The 21,617-nt window shown below is 38.6% G+C and overlaps 1 protein-coding gene across 3 annotated transcripts in view; it reads left to right on the forward strand.

Annotated features, from left to right (window-relative positions):
* The first annotated feature begins 1,518 nt into the window (after positions 1 to 1,518).
* KIF27 (kinesin family member 27) overlaps positions 1,519 to 21,617 on the forward strand; it is an 86,502-nt gene continuing 66,403 nt past the window's right edge. The window contains exons 1-4 of one of the 3 annotated variants that reach the window (XM_038526969.1): positions 1,519 to 1,672; positions 6,678 to 7,062; positions 16,986 to 17,213; positions 19,518 to 20,476. In XM_038526969.1, coding sequence (XP_038382897.1) covers positions 6,765 to 7,062; positions 16,986 to 17,213; positions 19,518 to 20,476 — 1,485 coding nt within the window. In that variant the 5' untranslated portion in view covers positions 1,519 to 1,672; positions 6,678 to 6,764. Of the gene's footprint in view, positions 1,673 to 2,292; positions 2,600 to 6,677; positions 7,063 to 16,985; positions 17,214 to 19,517; positions 20,477 to 21,617 lie in introns of those variants that run through there. The other 2 variants (XM_038526971.1, XM_038526970.1) reach the window with 2 other exon arrangements.

The raw sequence follows: 21,617 nt of genomic DNA on the forward strand, positions 1-21,617 counted from the left end.
TGCATGGGGCCTGCTTCTCCCTCTGCCTATGTCTCTGCCTCTTTCTGTGTCTCTCCTGAATAAATAAATAAAATCTTTTATAAAGATTTTTTCTTTTTTTTAATATATTGGGTCACTTTATAAAATAATGACATTATTACAAGAAAAATCAATACCCAATCAACCTTCAAAAAATGATTTACTTCTTCAGTCTTTAAACTTAAGGCCAAAACCAACATGAACCTGCATATCCTCGATCTTCAAAATAAGCCCAATTACTTCATCGGCCCAGAAATGATATCTGAAAATGCCATTATTATACTGTCCATCAATAATAACTGCAGCTTTCCTTCTGACCCTTGACATGATGCTCAAGTATTTCACGATGATCATTTGAATAACATCCTTGAATGGAATTTTCTGAACACAGGCAATTCCAGCACACAGTTGGCCAATATACAACATGGCTTTCCTTAGTAGATTCTTGTCAGGCCCGACTCTGAATTCTGGTTTGAGGTAAAAGATTTTATTAATTTATTCAGGAGAGACCCAGAGACAGAGAGGCAGAGACACAGGCAGCGGGAGAAGCAGGCTCCATGCAGGGAGCCCCATGCGGGACTTGATTCCAGGACCCTGAGATCACAGCCTGAGCGAAAGGCAGACGCTCAACCACGGAGCCACCCACGCGTCCCACAATGGAATATTATTCAGCATAAAAAGGAATAAAATTACTGAAACAAGTGACAACATGGGTGGAGGAGGAAAACATTGTTTAGCAAAACAAGCCACACACAAAAGGCCACAAATTTTGTGATTGGGTAAATACAAAACGCCCCAAACAGGTAAATCCATACAGGGAAAATTGATTAGTGGTTGCCAGGGACTGCTCACTCACACGGGGATTTCCTTTTGGGGTGATGAAAAGGTTTTGGAAGCAGGGGTGATGTTTGCGCAACATTGACAATGCCTATTGCACACCTTAAAGCGGTTTATGTTCGCTATACAAACTTTATTTCAATAAAAATAACTAAACTGGCAACTTTTTTTTTAAACTGGCAACTTAGGGATCCCTGGGTGGCGCAGCGGTTTAGCGCCTGCCTTTGGCCCAGGGCGCGATCCTGGAGACCCGGATCGAATCCCATGTTGGGCTCCCGGTGCATGGAGCCTGCTTCTCCCTCTGCCTATGTCTCTGCCTCTCTCTCTCTCTCTGTGACTATCATAAATAAATAAAAATTAAAAAAAAATAATCTGAAAAAGTAAAAAAAAATAAACTGGCAACTTAAATATTGAAACGCAACGTGAGTCTTCGTCACATTCACTTTACAAACGGCGGGGAGTTACTTCGGCTCCGCAGAGAGGCCGTCGGAGCTGGCTTTGCAGCTAGGCGGGACCCTCGCTTCCTGGGGGCGGGGCCTGCCGGGGGCGGGGCCTGCCGGGGGCGGGGCCTGCCGGGGGCGGGGCCTGCCGGGGCGGGGCCTGACGGGGGCGGGGCCTGACGGGGGCGGGGCCTAGGGCCCGGGGGAACGCCCGGCCGGGAGGGGGCGCGTCCGGGACTGGCTTCGCCGGTTGCCGGGAGAACCCGCGACAACAAAAGGCGCGAACGGCAGGGGCGGCGGCGGCGGCGGCCGGGCGGAGCGAAGCTGGGGAGGCCTGCGTTGTGCCGGTCGCCGGGGACCGGGGCTTTCTCGAGCCGGTCAGTGAGTGGTGGGCAGGAGTGGCGGGGCCGGCGGGGCCGGCGGGGCCGGCGGGGCCGGGTGCGGCGCGGCGCCCTCCCGCCTTCCTGTCCAGCGCGCCGTTGCGGGGGAGGGGGCGCCGCTCGGGGTGGGGGGTCGGGGGCCGCTGCGGGACGGCTTGCGGGAGGGGGCGGTTGGGGCGCCGGCTAAGCCGGGGCGGGCGTCAGGGGGGGCTAGGGTCGGCGCTGGGGACCCCGCCGCGGGCGGAGGTGGGGCCCCCCTGGAGGTAGACAGGTCCGGGGACCTCACCAGGGACGCGCGGGAGCGCCGGACGGAACCCCACGAAGTCCGATCCGGAGTTTGTGGCGCTCGTGCTTCCAGCTGCGGGAGCTGGAGGCCATGGGAAGACCTACCCTCATGGGGCTTTCGTTTTGCCACAGGCCTTGTGTTTTCCTCGCGGACGTTGAAACTTTGGTGCTACCCAAGCGCAAGTCCCCTCCCTCGGAGGCAGATGTGATTGAGAAAGAAAGGGTGTCCGAGTTCGTACTTTGAAACACCTTTTACATAACACTTCGCCCTCTCCAGGTTTTGTTTTTCCACTTTACTGCCTCTGTTCTCTGTCTAGTTATTTATGCATTTGGAACCTTTTCTCAGATACTTGTGCGATTCATTGTCCATTCATTTGCTGGGAAGTTTCCTACGTTAACATTATTAGCAAACCACAATTTTTAGACAACCACTACCACTGAAAAACCAGGGGCACTGGATGGCAGCAGTATTTGGAGACACTTCTTTTTATCAGTGACATGGCATCAGTGATCTAAGATTCTCTTGTCTTTCTCATATTTCAAAACCCCATTCAGTCTGCCTAAATATCACCCTTCTTAAATTTATTGGTGACATAATACATACGCTTCTGATGACTGCAATTGATCAAACTCTAAAGTGTAAGTGTTACGGATTTTTTAATGCTTGAATTCTTCTTGAATATTAACTTTTTGCAATCCATAGGTTTGGGGGCCCTTATTTATTAGAATAGATAGAATTTCTTTTGCCCTTGTAGCAAAACTTTCCCATTATAAAGACCAAGAAAGTGAAAATATCCCACTTACACTGCATCTTTTATTAGCAGTTTTGTTGGAAGTACTTAGGTTTGGCTTAAGATAGACCATGACTTTTGTTTTAATGTGATGGCTTAAAAAATAATCTGTTTAATAAAGACTTCAAATGTTACATGTTTAGGGGCATTTGGAAGAACCAACTCACATAGCATCCTTGTTTATTTGGGAGAGTTTCCAAGTGATTGTGGAGTCCTTTAGGATCCAAGAAAAGTTACTTCATTCATAGGAGTATTTTTTCACAGCTGATTCTAACTAGAATGACTAAAACTGGTAAGGTTAGGTGCATCTCTTTGTTGTGATCATTAAATATAGCATGTTGACGCTGGGATTTTGCAGCCCAAGGGAGCTGATATTGTTTTTACTCTCAGTGGGCTTTTAGTAGAGTGATGTATTTGTTATTTGATCCCTTTCAGACTGTCCACTCACAAAATTATAATGCACAAAATTATAATGTCCACTCACAAAATTGTAATTATACTGCTGCAGAGTCTTTTAAAGGCTAGTATTAAATATGTCTTTATTAACATTTCCATAGCAAAGGCTGAAAATGTTATTTTAGTCTATTGATAGTCTACTATATACTTAATGATACTATGCAAGACTCCCCTTCTACAAAGAGCCCAGCCACATCCTGAACTGATTATTTTTTCATTATCTGCATTTAAACATTATCGAGACTACTTGTTACATTTTCTTTTTATCTTTTATATGGTGTAAACTTTATCCAGCACAAACTGAATATTCATGTGCAAGTTTTAATGAAAACATATGTTTTTATTTCTCTTGGGTATATACCTCAAGAGTGGAGTTTCTGGGTCAAATGATAACTATGTTTTGACTTTTTGAGGAACTGCCAGACTCTTTTTCAAAGTTAGTTGCATCATTTTACATTTCCATCTGGAGTATGTGAAGGTTCCATATTCTAAACATTCTCACCAACACTTGTTTTGATCTGTCTTTTAAAAACATTTTTAAAGGGTACCTGGGTGGCTCAGTCAGTTGGGCATCTGCCTTTGGCTCAGATCATGATCCCAGAGTTCTGGGATTGAGTCCCTGCATCAGGCTCCCTGCTCAGCGGGGAGTCTGCTTCTCCCTCTCCCTTTGCTGGCTGCTCTGTGTACTTGTGCACACACTGTCTCTCTCTCTCTGCCAAATAAATAAATAAAATCTTTAAAAAATTTTTAAAAAATATATTAATATCCATCTTTTTAAAAATTGAAGTGTATTTGACACACACTGTTAGGTTAGTTTCAGGTGTAGAGACAAGTCTGTATGGTATGCTATGCTCACCATAAGCACAGCTAACCTGTGTCACCATATAATGCTATTACAATACCATTCACCTTATCCTGTACTTTTTATCCCTGCGACTCATTCATTTCATAACTGGAAGATTATCTCCCACTCCCCTTCACCCATTTTGCCCATCCCCCCCAACTGGCTATCCTCTGGCCACCATCAGTTCTCTTTATTTATGGGTCTGATTCTGCTTTTTATTCATTTGTTTGTTTTGTTTTTTAGATTCCATATATAAGGGAAACCATATGGGGGGCACCTGGCTGGCTCAGTCTGTGGGACATGCAATTCTTAGTCTCACATGAGACTTGAGCCCCACACTGGGTGTAGAGATTACTTTAAATAAATAAATAAACATTAAAAAGAAAGAAAAAACCATGGTATTTGTCTTTCTCTGACTTATTTCACTTAGCATAATACCCTCTAGGTCCATCCATGTTGTTAAAAAACGGCAAGATTTCATTCATTTTTATGGCTGAATAATATTCCATTGCATACATATATACATGTATATGTATATATGTGCCACATCTTCTTTATCCATTCATTTATTGATAGATGCTTGGGTTGCTTCCATATCTTGGCTATTGTAAATGATGCTAATAAACATAGTGGTACATATATCTTCTCAGTTAGTGTTTTCGTATTCTTTGGGTAAAATATCCAGTAGTGCGATGATTAGGGGATCATAAGGTAGTTCTATTTTTAATGTTTTGAGGCACCTCCATACTGTTCTCCAGAGTGGCTGCACTAGTTTTCATTCCCACCAGTCATGCTTGAAGATTCCTTCTTTCTCTACATCCTTGCTAACACTTGTTATTTCCCACCTTTTTGATTCTAGCTGTTCTGACAAGTGTGACATGATACCTCATTGTGGGTTTGATTGCATTTCCCTGCTGGCTAATCATTTTGGGCATCTTTGCATGTGCTTATTAGCCATTTGTCATATCTTTGAGAAACAAAACTTTTAAATTTTATTAAATCCATTTCTTCTGTTTTTCCTTATAAAGTTTATTGCTTTTGCTTTTAGTGTTACACCTGAGAAACCATTGCCAAACCCAAGGTTACCAAGAGTTACCCCTATGTTTTTTTCTAAGAGTTTTAGCTCTTACACTTAGGTCTGTGAACGATTTTGAATTAACTTCTGTGTATGATGTAGGAGTCCAGTTTCATTCTTATGCATGTGGATATCCAGTTATCTCATGAACATTTGTTGAAAAGTCTGTTTTTGCCCCCATCGAATTGTCTTGGCGCTCTTGTTAAGAATCATTTGCCCATAAATACAAGGATTTATTTTTGGATTCTCAGTTCTTTTCCATTGGTTTTAAGTTTGTCTTATACTAGTACCATACTGTCTTGATTACTGTTGCTTGGTTTTAGAATTGGGGAAGTGTGTCCTCCGACTTTGTTCTTTTTCAATATTTTAGCTAAACTGTGTCCCTTGAATTTCCGTATGAATTTTAGATCAATCAATAAATAAAATCTTAAAAAAAAGATTTTTAGGATCAGTTTGTCAATTCTGGCAAATAAGCTGGGATTTTGATAGGAGTTGCATTGAATCTGTAGATAAATTAGAGGATACTGTCATTTTAAAAATGTTAAGTCTTTCATGAACATGAGATGTTTTTCCATTTATTTAGATTTTCTTTACTAACAATATTTTATAGTCTTCAGAGTGTAAGTTTTACATGTCTTTTAGTAAAGTTATTTCTAAGTATTTTATCCTTCTTTTAAAAAAGATTTTATTTATCCATTCATGACACACAGAGAGAGAGAGAAAGAGAGAGAGGGGCGGAGACACAGGCAGAAGGAGAAGCAGGCTCCATGTAGGGAGCCTGACGTGGGACTCGATCCCGAGTCTCCAGGATCAGGCCCTGGACAGAAAGGCAGCACCAAACCGCTGAGCCACCTGGGCTGCCCGTATTTTATCCTTTTTGATGCTACTATAAATGGAATTGTTTTCTTAATTTATTTTTCAGATTCATTGCAAATATAGCTACCAGTTTAATTTTAATGTATTCTTCCAGTGATTTCCAGAAACAAGTACAACATAAGAGTAGAAAAGCATTTTTTCAATTAGTTTTGATTATTTAAAAAAATTGATTTAAAGTTACATTATGGAAATTGTTAAAGCTGTTTTCTTGGATTTACTTTTAATATTTGTAGCAAAGAGATATAGCTATAAAATCTAATAGCATTTCAGCACATGTATATAATTACTCAGTTATTTCCTTGCCTTAATTTTCTAACTCTCCAGTTATTAAATATTTAATTTAATATTAAACTGGGAACTGGGAAACATATTACTGCTCTAGAGAGTGGCATGATGGAATTCCATGCACACAGATTAGCTTCATCATTTTTTTTTTTTTTAGCTTCATCATTTACCAACTCATGGCCCATACCCTTTAGATTGTTTTGCAGAAAATTGGACATTTCATATCATTTCATCTGTAAATTATAGGTATAGTTTTACAAGATAGATTTACTTGTTGTAACTATCTCATTTTGAACAAAACCTGTTTTAATTGATTTTGTTTTAGAAGGTGGTTAGTTTATTAAGATAGAGAAGTACATAATTAAATGTTGTTTTTATTTTTGTACACAGGAGTCCAGATCTTACATAAAATGGAAAATTTCTCACACTAGATACTGAATATTTAATAGAAAGTTATTTAGCAAAATCTAAGCTGCTATGGAAGAAATACCAGTAAAAGTTGCTGTAAGAATCCGACCTCTGCTATGCAAAGAAGTTCTTCATAATCATCAAGCTTGTGTGAGAGTTATTCCAAATACCCAGCAAATTATCATTGGGAGAGATAGAGTCTTTACTTTTGATTTTGTTTTTGGCAAAAATTCCACTCAAGATCAAGTTTATAATACGTGTATAAAACCACTAGTGTTGTCACTCATTGAGGGCTATAATGCAACCGTTTTTGCCTATGGACAAACTGGATCTGGGAAGACCTACACCATTGGAGGAGGCCATGTTGGTAAGATTCTCATACTTTTTTTCCTTTTTTAAAAGATTTTATTTAATTATTTGAGAGAGAATGAGCATGAGTGGAGAGAGGGGCAGAGGGAGAAACCGGCTCCCTCCTGAGCAGGGATTCCCCCCCGTCCCCCAGGATCATGACCAGAGCCAAAGGCAGATGCTGCTTAACTGACTTATTTGTAGGTGTTCAGCATATTGATTGAATGAAATAATGTATAGGAATCAGATGTGTTAATAAGATCATCATCTTTGAAAGACTTTTAAATATTGAAGTTTCATTCAACAATTTAATTTGATTATATTTGCTTAAGAAAACAAGTTTAAGACAATGTTTAGTGTTCAGCCCTTTGCCATTTCCCCCCCAGTCTTACTGAGATATAATTGATGTATAACATTATATTAGTTCAAGACATACATTATGATGATGATATATGTATATATTGCAAAACGATTACCACAATAAGTTTAGTTAACATTGATCACATCATATAGTTATATGTGATTTTTTTCTTGTGATAAGATCTTTTAAGGTGTTAATATTTTAGCAACTTTTTTCTTTTTAAAAGATTTTATTTACTTGAGAGAAAGAATGAGAGAGCAAGCTCGAGCAGGGGGAGAGGGAGAAGCTGAGTGGGGCTCCATCCTAGGACCCTGGGATCATGAGCTGAGCGAAAGGCAGATTCTTTACTGACTGAGCCACCCAGGTGCCCCTAGCAATTTTCGAATATACAATAAAGTATTGTTAACTACAGTCACCATGCTGTATATTACATCTTTAGAACTTCTTTATCTTATAGTTGGAAGTTTTTATGTTTTGACCCACCTTCACCCATTTCCCCCACTGCCTGCTTCTGGCAACCCTTTGTTGCTTTGAACAGAATTTAAAGTAGAAAGAAATGAATTAACATGACCAGATATTGATCTTTTACATGGTCTTGTAAAATCAAGCTTCCTGGGCAGCCCGGGTAGCTTAGCGGTTTAGCGCTGCCTTCAGCCCAGGGCCTGATCCTGGAGACCTGGGATCGAGTCCCACGTTGGGCTCCCTGCATGGAGCCTGCTTCTTCCTCTGCTGGTGTCTCTGCCTCTCTCTCTCTGTTTCTCTCATGAATAAATAAATAAAATCTTAAAAAAAAAATCAAGAGTCCTGTGACCAGAACTTTGATGCAGTAGGAGGAATTTAAGCCACATGGCTTAAGGTGTCTTTTTTCTCCTATTTTTAAAGTCAGATTTTTATTTTACTTTTTCGATTTTATTGAGATTCAATTGACAATTGTACCATATTTAAAGTGTATGTCATGATGATTTGATGAATGTATATGTTGTCAAAGGATTCCCCCAATCTAGTTAACACATTATCACCTCACATCTAAATACGGATTTCTATTTTATTTTATTTTATTTTATTTTATTTTATTTTATTTTTAATTAATTAATTAATTAATTAATTTATTTATTTATGATAGTCACACACAGAGAGAGAGAGGCAGAGACACAGGCAGAGGGAGAAACAGGCTCCATGCACCAGGAGCCCGATGTGGGATTCGATCCCAGGTCTCCGGGATCGCGCCCTGGGCCAAAGACAGGCGCCAAACCGCTGCGCCACCCAGGGATCCCCGGATTTCTATTTTAAATACTGAGTATTTTAGGAAATAATTTCTCCTGCTTGTAATTCTAGTTTGGAAAAGGTGGAATGGCTAGGATTTTCTATAGAGTTAAAAGGAAACTTGGAAATAATTTCTTTTCGTTTATAAGTGTGGAGCTCCAGCTATGGAGCGATCAATAAAAGACTTGTTCAGTTAGAGGGTTAGTGACAGCTGGGATTGAAAGCTAAGTCCTCTGTTGAGATTGTTTACTGTATTAGCATCTTTCTTCTAAAAGCAAACTTTTGAATATGGTACATATATATGCATTATTGTCTAAAATTATTGCTAGTATTCTGTATATGTGTAATGACTCTCAATGTATTTTCTACTTTCATGCTTCTCAAATATAGAATGTGACTTTCAGTAACATTTCTTATTACATGTAGGGATTGTGGGGGAGAGTTGGAGGCTGGTTGTGTGGTTTGAGGAAGCCCTGACTACAAAGATTAAATTGAGAGGCCATAAATGCCCAATACTCTCCCACCCCCATTTTTAGAATCACTGTTATACAGGATTTAGGAGATTAAAGATAGTAGATTATTTTAGGATCTCAAAAAATTCAGTTTTTCTACTCTTTAAGTTGTGTGTTTTTAAGGATTCTAGCCTTTTTTTTATTGGCAAATGTTTAATGATGTTTAAGACTCAATATGTTTTTTATACTAATAAGAGTTCTAAAATGTTTAGAGCTTTGTGGCTTAATTATAGCTATCTTGCTTTTATTAAGAGGCCATGCATACAATTTTAATACCTTAAAGGAAAAAGTTATTAAGTTTATCTATTATCCTAAAACATTTTAACTGCTGTAAAATACATTATACTTGATAACACCATTAGAAGTGATTTTTAATTTTTTCCCTTAGCTTTTTAAATTTTTTTCATCATGGTAAGTGAATTCTTTAATTTCTATCCCCTCTTACCTCCCTTCGGGTAACCGTCAGTTTATTCTGTGTAGTTAAGAACCTGTTCCTCGTATGCTCTCTCTCTCATTTTTCCTTTGCTTGTTTTTGTTCCTCAAATTCCGCATATGAGTGAAATCATAAAGTATCTCTTTTTCTCTGACTTACTTTGCTCAGCATTATATTCTACCTCTGTCCATGTCCTTGCAAATGGTAAGATTCCATGAATAATTCCATCGTGTGTGTGTGTGTGTACACTACATCTTTATCCATCCATTTATTTTATTTTAAAAAAATATTTTATTTATTTATTCATGAGAGCCACACACAGAGAAAGAGAGGCAGAGACACAGGCCAAGGGAGAAGCAGGCTCCATGCAGGGAGCCCGATGTGGGACTCGATCCCGGGACTCCAGAATCACACCCTGAGCCAAAGACAGGCGCTAAACTGCTGAGCCACCCAGGGATCCCCTATCCATTTATTTATTGATAGACACTTGGGCTGCTCCCATAGTTTGGGTAAATAGTAGTACAATTACTGGGTATAGGATAGTTCTATTTTTAACTTTATGAGGAACCTTCATTACTGTTTTCCACAGTGGCTGTGCCAGTTTGCATTCCCACCAACAGTGTAAGAAGGTTCCTTTTTTTCTTCTGTGTTCTTGCCAACACCTGTTTTGTTGTGCTTTTGATTTTCGCTATTCTGACAGATGTGAGGTGGTATCTCATTGTAGCTTAGTTTAGTTTTGTTTTTAAAGATTTTATTTATTTATTCATGAGAGACACAGGCAGAGGGAGAAGCAGGCTCCATACTGGGAGCCCATGTGGGACTCGGTCCTGGATCTCCGGATCACGCCCTGGGCTGAAGGCGGTGCTAAACCGCTGAGCCACCCGGGCTGCCCTCATTGTAGTTTTGATTTTCATTTCCTTGATGACAAGAGATGTTGAGCATCTTTTCATGGGTCTGTTGGCCATGGATGTCTTCCTTGGAGAAATATCTGTTCAGGCCTTCTGCCCATTTTTTAATTGGATTATTTGTTTTGGGGTGTTAAGTTGTAGCAGTTCTTTATATAATTTTGGATAATAGCCCTATATTGATGTTATTTGCAAATATCTTCTCCCATTCAGCCTTTTAGTTTTGTTGATTATTTCCTCCACCGTGCAGAAGCTTTGTATTTGGATGTAGTCCCAATAGTTTACATTTGCTTTTGTTTCCCTTGCCTTAGGAGACATATCTAGAAAAATGTTGTGATATCTGATGTCAGAGAGATTACTGCCTGTGTTCTCTTTAGGGAATTTTATGATTTCAGGTCTCACATTTAGGTCTTTAATCCATTTTGAATTTATTTTTGTATATGGTAAAAGAGGGTGTTCCAGTTTCATTCTTTTGAGTGTAGCTTCAACACTACTTGTTGAAGAGACTTTTTCCCATTGTATAAATGTACCTCCTTTGTTGATTAAATGACCATATAATTATGGGTTTATTTATGGGTTTTCTATTCTGTTTCATTGATTTATGTGTTTGGTTTTGTGCCAGGACCATGTTTTGATTGCTGCAGTTTTGTAATATAACTTGGAAGTCTGGAATTGTGATATTCCCAGTTTTGTTTTTCTTTTTCAAGATTGTGTTGGCTATTCATGGTCTTGTGTAGTTCCATACAGATTTTAGGATTGTTTATTCTAGTTCTGTGAAAATGCTGTTGGTGCGGTGCCTGGGGGGCTCAATTGGTTAAACTTCACCCTTCAGCTCAGGTCATGATCCCAGGGTCCTGGGATCTAGCCCTGTTAGGCTCCCTGCTCAGTAGGGAGTCTGCTTCTCCTTTTCTTTCTGCCCTTACCCCTGCTTGTACTGTTTCTGTCTCTCTCTCTCTCAAATAAATAAAATCTTTTAAAAAATGCTGTTGGTATTTTGATAGGGATTGCTTTAAATATGTAGATTACTTTGGATAGTATGGACATTTTAACAGTATTTGTTCTTCCAATCCATAAGCATGGAGCATCTTTATTTCTTTGTGTCCTCTTCAGTTTCTTTCATCAGTGTTTTATAGCTTTCAAGTTGATAGTTACAAGTCTTTCATCTATTTGGTTTATTCCTAGAATTTTATTGTTTTTGGTGCAATTTTAAATAGGATTGTTTAATTTTCTTTCTGCTGCTTCATAATTAGTGTATCGGAATGCAACAGATTTCTGAACATTGATTTTGTATCCTGAGACTTTACTGAATTCATTTATCAGTTTTAACAGTTTTTTGGTGGAGTCTTCAGGGTTTTCTCTATATAATATCACGTCATCTGGAAATAGTTTTACTTTTTCCTTACCAATTTGGATGCCTTTTATTTCTTTATATTTTCTAATTGCTGAGGCTAGGATTTCTAGTACTGTGTTGAAAAAAGTGAATTGGACATCCTTGTCTTATTCCTGACCTTAAAGGGAAAAGCTCTCAGAGTTTTACCATTGAGTGTGATGTTGGGTGAGGGCTTTTCATAGATGGCCTTTATCTATCTATCTATCTATCTATCTATCTATCTATCTATCTATCTATCTATCTATTTATTTTAAAATATTTTTATTTATTTATTCATAGAGACACACAGAGAGAGAGAGGGGCAGAGGGAGAAGCAGGCTCCATGCAGGGGGAGCGACGAGGTGGGACTCGATCCCGGGCCGCCAGGATCACACCCCAGGCTGCAGGCGGCGCTAAACTGCTGCGCCACAGGGGCTGCCCATAGATGGCCTTTATTATGGACCTACTTTGCAAAGGTTTTTTTTTTTTTTTTTTTTTTTTAAGATTTATTTATTTATTCATGATAGACATAGAGAGAGAGAGGGAGAGGCAGAGACACAGGAGGGAGAAGCAGGCTCCATGCCAGGAGCCCGACGCGGGACCTGATCCCGGGACTCCAGGATCGCGCCCTGGGCCAAAGGCAGGCGCCAAACCGCTGAGCCACCCGGGGATCCCCGCAAAGGGTTTTAATCATGAATAGATGTTGTACTTTGTCAAATGCTTTTTCTGCATTTATTGAAATGATCATATGGTTTTATCCTTTCTGCTATTGATGTGATGTATTACATTATTGTTCTGTGAATATTAAACTGCCTTTGCATCATGGTGTGTGATTTTTTAAAATACATTGTTGGCTGGGATGTCTGGGTGGCTCCACGGTTGAGTGTCTGCCTTTGCTTCGGGTCGTGATCCTGGAGTCCTGGGATTGAGTCCCACATCGGGCTCCCTGCGTGGAGCCTGCTTCTCCCTCTGTCTGTGTCTCTGCCTCTCTTTCTGTGTCTCTCATGAATAAATAAATAATAAATAAATAAAATCTTTAAAAATAAAATATATTGTTGGATTCGGTTTACTAATATTTTGTTGAGGATTTTTGCATTTGTATTCATGAGGGACATTGGCCTGTAGTTCTCTTTTTTGTGTGGTGTCTTTATCTAGTTTTGGTATCAGAGTGATACTGGCTTCATAGCATGAGTTTGGAAGTTTTTCTTTCTCTCTCTTTTTTTTTTTTTTTTTTTTGGAATAGTTTAAGAAGAATGGGTATTAACCTTTTTTTTTGAATATTTATTTTAGAGAGAGAATGAGAGTAGGGGGAGGGGAGAGGGAGACAAGCTGACTGCTGAGTGGGGAGTCCAACTTGGAATTTGATCCCAGAACCCCAACATCATGAAATCAAGAGTTGAATGCTTAACCCACTGAGCCCTGGTGCCCTGAGAAGAATGGGTATCAACTCTTTAAATATTTGGTAGAATTTGCCTGTGAAGCTGACTGGTCCTGGATTTTTGTTTTTGTTTTTTTTTGTAAATTTTTGGATCACTGATTCAATTTCATTGCTAGTGATTGGTCTGTTCCAATTTTCTATTTCTTCTTTAATTTTGGTAGGTTATATGTTTCTAGGAATTTATATGTTTCTTCTAAGTTGTTCCAATTTGTTGTCATAAAGGTTTTCATAATATTCTGTCACATTTCTGTGATGCTGGTTTTTATTTTTCCCCTTTAGTAATTTTGAGTGTCCCCATCTTTAGATATTTTTTTAGGCATTTTAGAAATACACATTTTTTTTCTTGTGTTGTTTTGTTTATTTTTTATTTTTATTTTTTTAAAGATTTATTTATTTATTTATGATAGACATAGAGAGAGAGAGAGAGAGAGAGAGGCAGAGACACAGAAGGAGGGAGAAGCAGGCTCCATGCCGGGAGCCCGACGCGGGACTCGATCCCCAGACTCCAGAATCGCGCCTTGGGCCAAAGGCAGGCGCTAAACCGCTGAGCCACCCAGGGATCCCGTGTTGTTTTGTTTAATGGTTTATTATACCTGTGATTTTATAACTTTCTTTTTGCATTTAACAATATAAAGTATTTCATTTCTTCCCATTTGAGTCATAGAATTTCACCTCATTTTTTGGACTATATAATATTCCACAGTTTGAATGGACCATAGTTCCTCCATTCTAGTATTAACGGACATTTAGGTTGTTTCTGATTTTTACTATGATAAAAAAATTGCAGTGCATATCTTTATATATTTGACTTTGCATAATGTGTTAGTATTTGCATAAAAAAGATTCCTATAGTGGATTTCTTGAGTCAAAGGGAATGCACATTTAAAATGTAAATAGAGGGGATCCCTGGGTGGCTTAGCCGCCCAGCGGTTCAGCGCCTTCTTTTGGCCCAGGGCGTGATCCTGGAGTCCTGGGATCATGTCCCTCGTTGGGCTCCTGGAGCCTGCTTCTCCCTCTGCCTGTGTCTCTGCCTCTCTCTCCCTCTCATAAAAAAATAAAATCTTAAAAAATATATAAATAGATATTGACAAGTCACACTCCAATGAAGCGTGTAGCAGTTTAGATTCCTACCATCAATATATGAAAGCCATTTGCTCGTGTACTTGTTACTTGACATTATAAATCTATATATTTTTTGTCATCTAATAGGTGAAAAATTGTACTTTGTTGTTTGAAGTTACATTTCTTGGTGTATTAGTGAAATTGGTAAACATTTTTTATTTCCCAGGTTGTTAAGGACACCAATTCTGGGTCAGTCATCTGCTGTTTGATTTTTTAAAAAAGATTATTTATTTATTTATTTATTTATTTATTTATTTATTTATTTATTTATTTTTATTTATGAAAGAAAGCATAGAGGGAGAGGGAGAAACAGACTCCCCGCTGAGCAGGAAGCCAGACATGGGCTTCATCCTAGGACCCTGGGATCATGACCTGAGCCAAAGGCAGATGCTTAACCGACTGAGCCACCCAGCTGCCCTGCCTTTTAATTTTTAAATAATGCCGTTTTTTCCTCTAATAAATAGGTTACCGAGCATTTGTAGTGTCTAAGGTACCATGCTAGGCACTGTGGCAGAATAATAATCTCTTATTTTTCAATATGGTACTTTATTACTAATATTCATCTTCCTACTTCTCAGAACTTTGGGTTTGCTGACTTGTACCAGGCATAACATTTTCTAGAAACTCTTGTGTGTTCTTTAAATAACATATAATAGCTAAATAATGACTGTTAAGATATAAAACTTTACAATTTCTCTCTGAAGCAGTTTATCTCAGGAATGTACATGTAACATTGAAAATGGGATATTTGGGTTACTAAAATACATATTGAAGCTTTGTTATAAATATTATTTGAAATTCAGCATTTTGATAAGTTTTAAATTTTTGTGCTTTGTTTTCTGTTGGAGTGGGAAATGAATGAGATATTTTGATTTAGCCTTAAATTCTCACTAATCTACAATGTGTATATTGCACTGTAATTAATACATAAAGCTGTTGACAAGTTCCTGGAAACTCTCAAAAAGGAATCTTCAGGGGCGCCTGGGTGACTCAATCCCTTAAGTGACAGACTCTTGATTTCTGCTCAGGTCATGATCTCAGGGCATGATCTGAGAGGGAGGCCCCTGTCCGCTCACACTCAGCAGGAAGTGCTTCCTTTCTCTCTCTCTCTTTCTCTCTCTCTGCCCCTCCCCCGCTTACACATTCTCTCTCTCTGAAAGAAATCTTAAAAAAAAAAAGTAATCTCCAGTCTTCATTTATTCCTTTGTGTTAGAAAAACTTACAGCTTCCTTTCCTTGCCACATGATGGCAGTCTTGCATCTTAAATTAGGTGAAAGGCAGTCCAAGTTAATAGATGTTTGGAATTTTAGGATGCTGCCCAAGATCTAAACATTGGTAATTTTCAACTTGGAAGCAAGTTATTCTTTTTTTTACTTTTTTTTTTAAATTTTATTTATTTATGATAGTCACACAGAGAGAGAGAGAGAGAGGCAGAGACACAGGCAGAGGGAGAAGCAGGCTCCATGCACCGGGAGCCCGACGTGGGATTCGATCCCGGGTCTCCAGGATGGTGCCCTGGGCCAAAGGCAGGCGCCAAACCGCTGCGCCACCCAGGGATCCCTGGAAGCAAGTTATTCTTAAGGTTCATTTGCAAAGCCAACTTTTTATAACTTGGAATATATTTTCCATGGAATAATGCCACAGATAGTAGGTAGATTTCTAAATTGGCCTAGCTTATTTAACCTTAAGTCTCAATTTGTTCATTTACTTATTTAAGAATTTTAAACTATTTTAAAAAATTGTGGAAACTTTCACACATGAATTTTACAGTTTATGGTTTTTAAAAATTAGTAATATAGATATGTATGAAAATATATTATAAATTTTGGATTTTAGCTTTTCTTACATATAAATTGTTTGTAATACACTTGCAATTCTACATATAACATTGCATCTTATTTTTTTCACTTTATATTGTGAGCATTTTCCCATATTATTAAATATTTTTCAAACTTACGACTCTTTGTGGTCATGTGGTAATTTGCCTTCTGAATGTATTAGACTGTATTTAATGTTTCTAAAAATTGTGGAAACTGGGCAGCCCCGGTGGCGCAGTGGTTTAGCGCCGCCTGCACCCCTGGGTGTGATCCTGGAGACCTGGGATGAGTCCCACGTCAGGCTCCCTGCATGGAGCCTGCTTCTCCCTCTGCCTGTGTCTCTGCCTCTCCCTCTCTCTCTCTCTGAATAAATAAATAAATAAATATTTTTAAAAAAATTGTGGAAACTGGGGATCCCTGGGTGGCTCAGCAGTTTAACGCCAGGCCCAGGGTGTGATCCTGGAGTCCCGGAATCAAGTCCCACATCAGGCTCCCTGCATGGAGCCTGCTTCTCCCTCTGCCTGTGTTTCTGCCTCTCTCTCTTTCTCTCTCTCTCTCTCTCTCTCTGTCTTTCATTGATAAATAAATAAAATCTTTAAAAAAATTGTAGAAACTTTCACACATGAATTTTGCAGTTATGGTTTAAAAATTAGTAATATAGGTATGTATGAAAATATATAATAAATTTTGGATTTTAGCATTTCTTATATTTTAATTTTCAGATGTACTTTCTTTCTTTAAATTTTTAGCTTCAGTTGTGGAGGGTCAAAAGGGTATCATTCCTCGAGCTATCCAAGAAATATTTCAAAACATCTCTGAAAATCCTAGCATTGATTTTAATATTAAAGTGTCTTATATAGAAGTATACAAGGAAGACCTAAAAGATCTTCTTGAATTGGAAACATCTATGAAGGATCTTCACATCCGAGAAGATGAAAAAGGAAACACAGGTATAAAGTAGCCTATTTAACTGATAGCCTCCATTAGCAAATAGATGTGATTGAATTCAGCTTCTGGACGTATTCCAAACAGTCTTTAACATTTAATATTCCATTGTTGGACATTTTAGCTATTTTCATTATTATTAATAACACTGACATGGATGTGTTTCTCTCTTAGAAAAGATACTTAGGTAGAACCCTTCTTGGAGATAGAGGATCCTGCCCAAGGAGTGACTAATTCCTTGGGGGAATACCTTAGCAGTTAGAAAAATAGAAAAATAACATTATTGAGACTGCCTACAGGGGACAGTGAAGTTTGTCGACTTCTTGGCCTTGTCTTGGAAGCCCTGGCATTCCTGGATGTTTGGAGAAACTGGTTTTTGTCTTGCTTTTTAGAAAGAAAGCACACATCGTAGTTTATGGTTTTAATAGATAATTTAGTAAAGTTTATCTTTTCAGGCCAATTTTTTGAACTTCTGTATCGTATAAAATGTAATTATTGAATGTTTTTTATCTTTTGTTAAGAAAATACAAAAATAACATGTTTATTGTAAAATAAATAATGCAGAAATATACACTATCACTCCTGATAAACTTCGTAACTAATATCAATTCTGCAAAAGTTTTGGAAAGATGCACAATTTGTCTTATGACATATTGCTATGTGTCTTATATAATGTTCTACTCACAACCCAGATGTATTTGTTTAACATATTTATTTAGTTCCTCTGTGTGAAGCAGTGGTTGGTATCCAACCTGGATGCTGCACAATTAGTTTCACCGTTGAAGCTTTTTACGAAATATTGATAGCTAGGCCCTACTTTTCAGAAATTCTGATGAATTTATCTGAGATGGGGCCTGGGCATTGGTACTTTCTCTTTTATAAAGCTTCCAGGTAATTTGCAGATGGGTTTGAGGACCATAGATAGTGCTAAGCCATAGCCTAACAAAAATTTATGAAAGTTATCCTTTGATTTATAGTTACATTGTTATATTTTATAATAGATTGTATTGTAGCGTTCCCTGTTTGTAGTATAGGCACTTTAGAACTTCAATATACTAGGTTGTTTAAAAAAGGTGTCATGTAGGAAATAATGAAAGCAAAATGATTATTTTTCAAGAAAACAGTGACATAACAGGATCTGACTGAAGAGGAAACATGACACTGTAATTCAAGTACAGACTCAGGAGCTTTACTGTTCTGATTCAAATCCTAAATCCACCTATTTTGTTTTGAAGTATGTTTGGATAAAAATAAATCATGTGGGTAGTAAGCTTTGATTTATTTTTGGTTCTTATTCTGTTCTTGAAATAGAAACTTTGCCTTTTTTGAATTGCCATCATATTTGTTTACCTTGTACTCTGCTATTATGTAGGGCAGACCTGTTTTTAAAATGAATAATCAATTTTATTTATACTGAAATTTGTCATTTATCATTAGTTATGACCACACAATACTAAAAACCTTAAACCTAAGGATGGCTTGAATATTAACAAAACTCAAAGACGCTAATTTCTTTTAATTAATCTACTACTGATTAATTCTTTTGAATTATATATTTAACCTATTTTTTTAAATTTTTTAAATTTTTATTTATTTATGATAGTCACAGAGAGAGAGAGAGAGAGGCAGAGACATAGGCAGAGGGAGAAGCAGGCTCCATGTACCGGGAGCCCGATGTGGGATTTGATCCCGGGTCTCCAGGATCGCGCCCTGGGCCAAAGGCAGGCGCCAAACCGGTGCGCCACCCAGGGATCCCTAACCTATTTTTTAAAATAAGTTTTTTAGACTCTACAAGTCAAAATACTGGAATAAAGAGTTTTTCTTTTGTCAGTCATCTTAAAGAATTGAGTGTGGCTCCAAATAAACCAAATATATATTACTTCTTTTAGAATATAAATATCCAAATGAGTGCTATTAAAACAGTTCCTTTGGGAAATCATCTAAAATTATGTAATGATTTTGCTGATGTTACTATTGTTTGAAATGCTATTGATTTTTTTTTAAAAGATTTTATTTATTCATTCATGAGGGACACACACAGAAAGACAGAGGCAGAGACACAGGCAGAAGGAGAAGCAGGTTCTATGCAGGGAGCTGATGTGGGACTCAATCCTGGGACTCCAGGATCGCGCCCTGGGCTGAAGGCAGGTGCTAAATCGCTAAGCCACCCAGGGATCCCGAAATACTATTGATTTTTTAAAAAAAGATTTTCTTAGCTTTTACAGTTTATCAAATAGTAACTGTTGTGTGGGTAATTTAACTATACTGGGTTTTGATTAAAATTTGGTTTAAAAACTTGCTGTTTTAAGTGATTGTTGGGGCCAAAGAATGCCAGGTGGAGAGTGCAGATGAAGTGATGAGTCTCCTGGAGATGGGGAATGCAGCCAGGCACACAGGTACCACCCAAATGAATGAGCACTCCAGTAGATCACATGCAATTTTTACAATCAGCATTTGTCAAGTGGAGAAAAACATCGAGGCAGCTAAAGATGGATCGTGGTATTCTTGTCGGCAGATTGTTTCAAAGTTCCACTTTGTGGACTTGGCTGGTTCAGAAAGAGTAACCAAAACAGGGAATACTGGTGAACGGTTCAAAGAATCCATTCAGATCAACAGTGGGTTGCTGGCATTAGGAAATGTAATCAGCGCTCTGGGCGACCCCCGTAGGAAGAGTTCACATATTCCATATAGAGATGCTAAAATTACCCGGCTTCTGAAAGATTCCCTGGGAGGCAGTGCCAAGACTGTCATGATCACTTGTGTCAGCCCATCCTCCTCAGATTTCGATGAGTCCTTAAATTCCCTCAAATATGCCAACAGAGCACGCAACATTAGAAACAAACCCACCTTAAACTTCAGCCCTGAGTCAGACCGAATGGATGAAATGGAATTTGAAATTAAGTTGCTTCGAGAAGCTTTGCAAAGCCAACAGGCTAGCATCGGCCAAGCCTGCCAGACCCATCAAGAGGGGACTCCTGATAAAAATAGGATCCATTCTCTAGAGGAGCAAGTAGCTCAGCTACAAGGAGAGTGTTTGAGTTACCAGAATTGTATAGAGGAAGCCTTTACCTTCCTGGTGGACTTAAAGGATGCTGTCAGATTGAACCCAAAGCAGCAACATAAATTACAGGAGTGGTTTAACATGACGCAGGAGGTCAGGAAGGCGGTTTTCACCTCCTTCACCAGGAGCCATGGCATCGGCAGCCTGGAGGACGGGCCTCCACACATCACGGTTCTCCAGCTGAAGCGGGAGCTTAAGAAATGCCAGGTACGTGGACACCTTTTATTAGTGACTTGGTTAAGGACTCATTTTGTCTGGGCAACGGTCATTTGGCAATTTCAGAAGTTTTTAAAAAGGATTGTGTGGAAAATCTCCTTTGCCTTTGCTCAGTGTCATCTTCCCTTTTTCTATTGCTTGGTCCTCCTAATTCATACCCTTCTCAGCTTCCTTCTCTTTTACCATTTTAACCTGTTATTTTATGAAGCAGAATCTTGCGGACCAGCTCATTAATTTAAAGGATGAAGAGAAACACAACTTCAGGGACAAAACAAAATTGTTCTTTAGTGTGTCTTTATCCCTCTTTGGGTCAGTGGTTCTTTTTTTTTTTTTTTTTTTTTTTTTTAAGATTTTATTTATTTACTCATGAGAGACACAGAGAGAGAGAGGCAGAGACATAGGTAGAGAGAAAAGCAGACTCCCTGCAGGGAGCCCGATGTGGGACTCGATCCTAAGACTCCAGGATCATGCCCTGGGCTGAAGGCAGACGTTCAGCTGCTGAGCCACCCAGGCATCCCGGGTCAGTGGTTCTTGAAGGAAAAAAACAAAACAAAACAAAACATTATCCCTTGAGTGTGGAATGTTGATTTTTTAAAAGATTTTATTTATTTATTCATGAGAGACACAGAGAGGCAGAGACAGGCAGAGGGAGAAGCAGGCTCCTGTGGGACTCAATCCCAGGACCCCAAAATCCCACCTTGAGCCAAAGGCAGATGCTCAACCACTCAGCCACCCAGGCGGCCCTGGATTGTTGATTTTTTTAAACAAACAAATCATCATATTTAACAGTATGTCAGGGACGTAGGTATATACATGTATTCATATTAGATAAACATACATTGAGTTCAGAATTAACGTTTCTCACTTTTCATTAAAAAAAAGTGAAGATTTTGTATCACTGGGGAAATCGTGGAAAACAAGATATACATAGTTCTCCCTACATGGAATTTGTATTCTATCGGGCAAATGGTTCTGCCAGTTTTTGAAAATAGGAAAATGTATCATTAAAAACATAGCTTTCTAGTTAGAAATCTTTCCTCAATCCCTTTTTATATGTATTAGAAAGAAACCTCTATTATAGCAGTTCTTGAACTTTTTTTTTCAAGAGGTTTCTTAATGTTTTTAAAATTGA

The sequence above is a fragment of the Canis lupus genome, chromosome 1 (assembly GCF_011100685.1).
Source record: "Canis lupus familiaris isolate Mischka breed German Shepherd chromosome 1, alternate assembly UU_Cfam_GSD_1.0, whole genome shotgun sequence".
In the NCBI taxonomy this organism is placed as follows: Eukaryota; Metazoa; Chordata; class Mammalia; order Carnivora; family Canidae; genus Canis; species Canis lupus.